At 49.2% G+C, this 6,000-nt stretch overlaps 1 protein-coding gene across 1 annotated transcript in view; it reads right to left on the bottom strand.

The window, feature by feature from the left end:
- Nucleotides 1–4,715, bottom strand: part of CFAP54 (cilia and flagella associated protein 54) — a 110,505-nt gene extending 105,790 nt beyond the window's left edge. The window contains exon 1 of the mRNA XM_075057854.1: nucleotides 4,401–4,715. Coding sequence (XP_074913955.1) covers nucleotides 4,401–4,573 — 173 coding nt within the window. The 5' untranslated portion in view covers nucleotides 4,574–4,715. The remainder of the gene's footprint in view (nucleotides 1–4,400) is intronic.
- Nucleotides 4,716–6,000: the final 1,285 nt, after the last annotated feature.

A 6,000-nucleotide genomic window follows, 5' to 3' on the forward strand; every position in this document is an offset into this window, starting at 1 on the left:
CCTTCCAAATGGGGAATGAGTCCCTCCTGGTCCGTCCGTCCATAAGCAATTAACAGCCTGGGTGGCTGCTGACTTATACTGAGAGAAGTACCCCACTCCAGTTAGTAAGCATAAATCTGCAAAGAGGCTATGTCATGGTTTAAGCCCAGCCGGTAACAAAGCACCACAAAGCCACTCACTCTCTCGCTCCCGCCTCTGGCCCCAGTGAGATCAGGAGGAAATATAAAGAAACACTCACTTGTGGGTCAAAACAAGGACAGGGAGGGATCACTCACCACTTATGGTCATGGGCAAAACTTAGGCTCAACTTGGGAAAGAAACAAAATCAATTTAATTTACTACCAATCAAATTAAAAGAAGGATAATAGGAAGTAAAAGCAAATCTTAAAACACCTTCCCCCCACCCCTCCCTTCTTCCTGGGCTTAACTTCATTCCTGAATTCTCCACCTCCTTCCCTTGGCAGCACAGGGGGACAGGGAATGGGGGTTGGGGTCTGTTCCTCACACCTTGTCTCTGCCACTCCTTCCTCCTCAGGGGGAGGACTCCACACTCCTCCCCTGCTCCAGCACGGGGTCCCTCCCACAGGAGACAATCCTCCACAAACTTCTCCAACATGGGTCTTTCCCACAGGCTGCAGTTCTTCCCGAACTGCTCCAGCATGGGTCCCTTCCACGGGCTGCAGTCCTTCAGGTAGAGCCTGCTCCAGCGCAGGCTTTCCCATGGAGTCCTGGCCATCTTGGGGGGCATCCATCCCCCTGCTCTAGCGTGGGCTCCTCTCTCCCCAGGCTGCAGGTGGGCATCTGCTCCCCCACGCCCCTCCATGGGTTGGGTTTGGGGGGACAGCCTGCCATCTCACCACGGGCTGCAGGGGCATCCCCTCCTCCAGCAACCCTCCTCCCTTCCTTCACTGACCTGGGTATCTGCAGAGGGGTTTCACATTCCCATCTCTTCCCCCACTGCAGGTTTCCCCTCTTAAATCTACTCTCCTACAGGTGTTACCACTGTCACTGATGGGCTCGGCCTTGAGCCAGAGGTGGGTCCGGCTTGAAGTCAGGGAAGCTTCTAGTAGTTTCTCACAGGAGCCGGCCCTGCAGCTCCTCCCTGCCATCAAAACCCCGCCACACAAACCCAAAACAGGCTGCAGAGCGAAGGAATCTGTTATGCATCTGAGCAGAGTTCCCTTGGACCATCAAAGGAAGAAGGTTAGGAAAAGACTTACAGAGTCCAAGAGGTTTGATGGATACTCTGGGGTGGAGGGAGAAAGATGGGGGAAAAAAAAAGGTAATTATCAGGTTGTAGGGCTGTAAAGTTACTGATAGTAAGAATGACTGTGGATAAAGCTCTGGAAGGTGAGACTAATAAATTTCTTTAAGACTGATCAGCTGGAAAGTCCCCAGTAATGGTCATCTTGATTTTTTGTTTTGAATGTTCATATTAACACGAGATTCTTAGATGTGATAAGCGAGTAACAAATCTGTAATAAATTAGTAAAGTAGTGACAAATCTGACTACACTTTCAACTTCAATGAGAACATTAAGGTAAACCTTATCTGCTGCAATGCCATGACTAACTACAAGTTGAGTTCATGACACAAGAATGTTTCTTTGACACAGACAAAGGAGGAGAGTGAGACACTTCCCAAACAGCTCATCAGCCTTTCCTTTAAACAGGCTGTAGGACACCAGAATAACAAGTTAAGCAAGTGATTTCTTAAAAAAATACTGTGCTGTTGGAGCTCAGAGGTGAAGTTTCATTATTTCCAACCACTCTATGAATAATAAAAAAAATTTCCCTAAGGTCAACCTGTAATAGTGTGCACAGGGTAAGGCCCACATGGCTATACTTCTGAGCCAAAAGTCTTTACTACAGGCAGTAAAGAATTCTCTGATACTGATCAAAAGATATCATTAAGTAAGGGTGGCTAAGCCACAAAACATGAGAGAAAATCAATAGTTCAAGGTAATCTTTCGATGGCCCCGTTGCCCAGAGGAATGGGGTAAAACAACTCCTCGTTTAGTTGAGGGAAAAATACTTTTGATTGCTACTTCTTCTGATTGAAAAGATTTGTGATTCCAGTACAGGGCAGGTCCTCAGTAATTTTTGTTTTTTACATTAGAACATTGTAAGTACCTAAATTACAGCCTTACTGTTGACTTATCAACACCAAAGGCTGACAGCATTGGAGGAAGGAAGCTGACAATTTTATTTTTCTAAACTGAACATACTTGCCCTGTGGAAGCTGGTTTTCTTGCTCCTCAAATAACAAGAACACTTTGATGTCAACCCATGCCAGGAAAAGTAGCTTGACAAATGACACAGCAAGCAGTCTTTAGAGCATTTAGGAAAGCATCTGTAATAGCCATTACCTTCAGAAATTGTTAGGAACAACGAGACTAAGGCTGGTTCTACAAGCAGCACACACTCCATTTTTGAGTTATCAAACAATGAGGCAAGGGAGAAACAACCCTGAAATTTCACAGTCACAAATAAATACTCATGACTTTGCTAGCTGCCTGAACATACACTAATAATCAGATTTTCAGTCTTCTACCTCTGTACTGCCCCTATACAAATGAAGAACACGGGAGGATGCAGAGCTACTGGGAGCTTCGTGTTACACGATGTTCTCAATGCTCTGGAATTTTGGTATGGATCATCACTACCAGTGACTTCTGTGATCAAGACCGAGGTAGCGTTAGTTCTCAACTCCATGATGAACGCTGCAGAATTCTTCGGATGAGAAAATGCTCTCATGCCAACCAAGTTATGTGTGGACATGGGTCACATCTACAGCGTACCAGTTTGAATAAGGCAGAGCCTACTCAGGTCAAAATATTCCAGAGGGCAAAGTAAAGAAAGGCTTGGAGACACTGTTCACAAAAACTGGTAACTTGGCATGACATTGCAAACAGATCAGATTCAGGGTGCCCAACTCCCAACCAGAAGATATGATGAATGTGTAGAAGATACAATAAATGTGTTCATTATCAGCAATTTTGGTGGTGTCTGAAGCAGCTGAGTGGCATTCCTTCTTCTAAGGGGCCTAGAGGGGATAACTTTCAAAGTAAAGAGTACAGAGCAGCTAAAGCAAAAAAAAAAAGTCTAAAGCTACAGAAAGGCTTAAAAATAGCAAAGCACTGAAATCAGCTGCTGAAGCAATATGAAAAGCCAACACACTGAGATTCAAAACACTATAGGAAAAAGTCTGGGGACTGATACCTGTATGATAGATCTAGACCTAGACCTGAAGATGAACATGCCACATAAATAAATTAGAAATCCAGATACCTTAGAAAAGGAGAGATCTCCAGTGCAGACAAATGCCAGGCTGCAGAATCTGAGTACCTCCTGAAAATGTACACAGCTCCTTTGGAGAAGGGTCATTTGTGGACTACATCTAGGAAAGTACTGAGTGAAATACATAAGGGTAGAAGCTGCACCTAAGAGATAAACTAACCACCCTGTAACCTAACGCCTGTGCTGGCTTTGAATTAAATTTTGGTAACCCGGGAAACTTTCGGTTTTTATGTTGTAAATTTAGAATAGGACACTGCTCAGATAATAACGATAGAAAACCAACCATTTACCTTAAAAGAAGCAGTTGAACTCTTACCTCATAATGTGCCTAAATGCAATAGGGAGAGCTACATGAGAAATGCACAGTCTGTGCAAGACATATGCACGCACTATGAATCATACACCCATTCCAGTTGCTCTATCTTAACTGCATTACAAAATCTAGATTTATGCATACCCACAGATATGCATGTATGCGAGCAAACAAATATGCGCAATTATACTTGCCATATGCTCTGCCTGCATCTATGTGTATAAAAATACACCAACGTAGACACAGACATATGCACGGAAAGAGCTGTGTGGCGTTATCCTCACGTAGCCCTACTGCGAGCGCATCTTTTAAAGGCACGTACGTGCCCACAAGCGTTCACCCTCGCACGCAGTACCGCATGCTGGTGGGCTGCCAGTTGCTCCAGCGCTGGGAAGGGATTTTCCTACCAGAAAGCTCAGGCAGCTCCGATATACAGCCAACAGCGGTGCTGCCAACTTCCACACCACCTCGTGCTTTTCCCATGAAGCCTTCACTTCTAGGAAGTGCTGAAAAAAGGGGGGTGTTCAGGTTTTGGAGGGGGGGTTAATTATTAAAACAAAAAAAAAAGGGGGGGGAAGGCGGATGGCGGGCGTTTTGGCACAGGTGAACAACAGGGAGGGAAGGGGCTGCCTGGCCTGTGGGACGCGGGTGAGGGGAGGCCGAGGGGAAGGGGCTGGAGGCGGAGAGCGAAGGGAGAAAGCGAGGAGCGGTGAGGGAAGGGGAGGTTTCGAGGCAGGGCCAGGCGGGAACGGCGAGCGGTTCCCGGGCGATGAGGAGACAGCCCCTACCCGCGGCGGTGCAGGTCGTGCTGCTGCGGCTCGGCCTCCCCCTCGCCTCCCAGCCGTCGCAGGGAGCCTAGGACGTCTCGCAGCTCGGCTTCCAAGCTGTCTACCGCCGGCTTACCCGGCGCTACGGCCCCGAAGAAAACGGCCGGCGGGGGCGGCCCGGCGGGTTCCGCCATGCTGCGGGCCCGGCCGCGGCGGGAAAGCGGCGGCGTCGCCAGGCAACGGCCGCGGGCAACGGCCCGGCGGAGGAGGCCTGTGGGGCCGGGTTGGGGCGCTGACAGCTCCCCGCTGAACCCGCCACCCGCTTCGGGGATGAAGTCTGCCCTCAGAGCCCGGGGAAGGGGGCGTCGGGGCAGGGGTCGGGTTGTAGGCCACCCCCGGGGGAGGGGGGCGAGCGAGGGGTCTCGCACGGGGGGAGGGGGGCGAGCCGCGAGTCCTCGCACCTCAAGGCCGGCGGGTGGAAGAGCTTTTTTTCCCGTATCAGAAACAGTGTGGCCAGCGGGAGCAGGGAGGTGAGCGTCCCTCTGTACTCGGCACTGGTGAGGCCGCACCTCGAGTCCCGTGTTCGGTTTTGGGCCCCTCGCTACAGGAGAGACATGGAGGTGCTGGAGCGTGTCCAGAGAAGGGCAACCGAGTTGGTGAGGGGCCTGGAGCACAAGTCTGATGAGGAGCGGCTGAGGGAACTGGGGTTGTTGAGTCTGGAGAAAAGGAGGCCGAGGGGAGACCTTATCGCTCTCTACAACTGCCTGAAAGGAGGCTGTAGTGAGGTGGGTGCTGGTCTCTTCTATCAAGTAACTAGTGATAGGACGAGAGGAAATATCCTCAAGTTGCAGCAAGGGAGATTTAGGTTAGATATTAGGAAAAAAATTTTTACTGAGAGGGTTGTCAGACATTGGAATAGGCTGCCCAGGGAAGTGGTTGAGTCACCATCCCTGGAGGTATTAAAAAAGCACGTAGACGGGGTACTTCAGGACATGGTTTAGTGGGCATGGATGATGGTTGGACTCAATGATCTTGAAGGTCTTTTCCAACCTAAATGATTCTATGATTCTCTCTCTGAGGCTGCAGAGTGCCAAGAGGCAGTCGAAGAAGTGTCACGGCAGCAGCCAGGACTGTCACTGGCAAAAGGCGTTGCAGTTCGGAGGTGGTTTGCCGCGCGACGGCTGCTGGAGGAAGCTTGGACGAGGCCAGGACGTACCTTATGGGATGGTTTTGCAATAACGTATTTCACCAGGGATGTCGTTTTGAACTTGCTGATTGCATCACTGAGCCAAGCCTACTGCACGACTACAGATAAAAGAAGAAAGTGCGCTAACCCACTAAACGGTTTTATCTGTCTATTAAAAACAATAAGGTGGCAAACTGGGAAACGACCAGGCCGTCTTCATCGATGTTATAGGAGGCAGTCATAGCAGCCTATGTGTTTTCAAGTTCCTTATAGGCATTATGGTAAAGGGGTTTGGGAGGGATGTTAAGGAAACTGGCTGTGTTGCCGTGTTCATCGTCATGATGAGCATAAGGGACAGCTTAATTGAAAACATGAAAGTGAAAGCTTAGAAATGTGGTGAGTGGGCAACGAATCCCAGCAGCCAGGGCCAGTTGG

The sequence above is a fragment of the Buteo buteo genome, chromosome 26 (assembly GCF_964188355.1).
Source record: "Buteo buteo chromosome 26, bButBut1.hap1.1, whole genome shotgun sequence".
Classification (NCBI taxonomy): domain Eukaryota; kingdom Metazoa; phylum Chordata; class Aves; order Accipitriformes; family Accipitridae; genus Buteo; species Buteo buteo.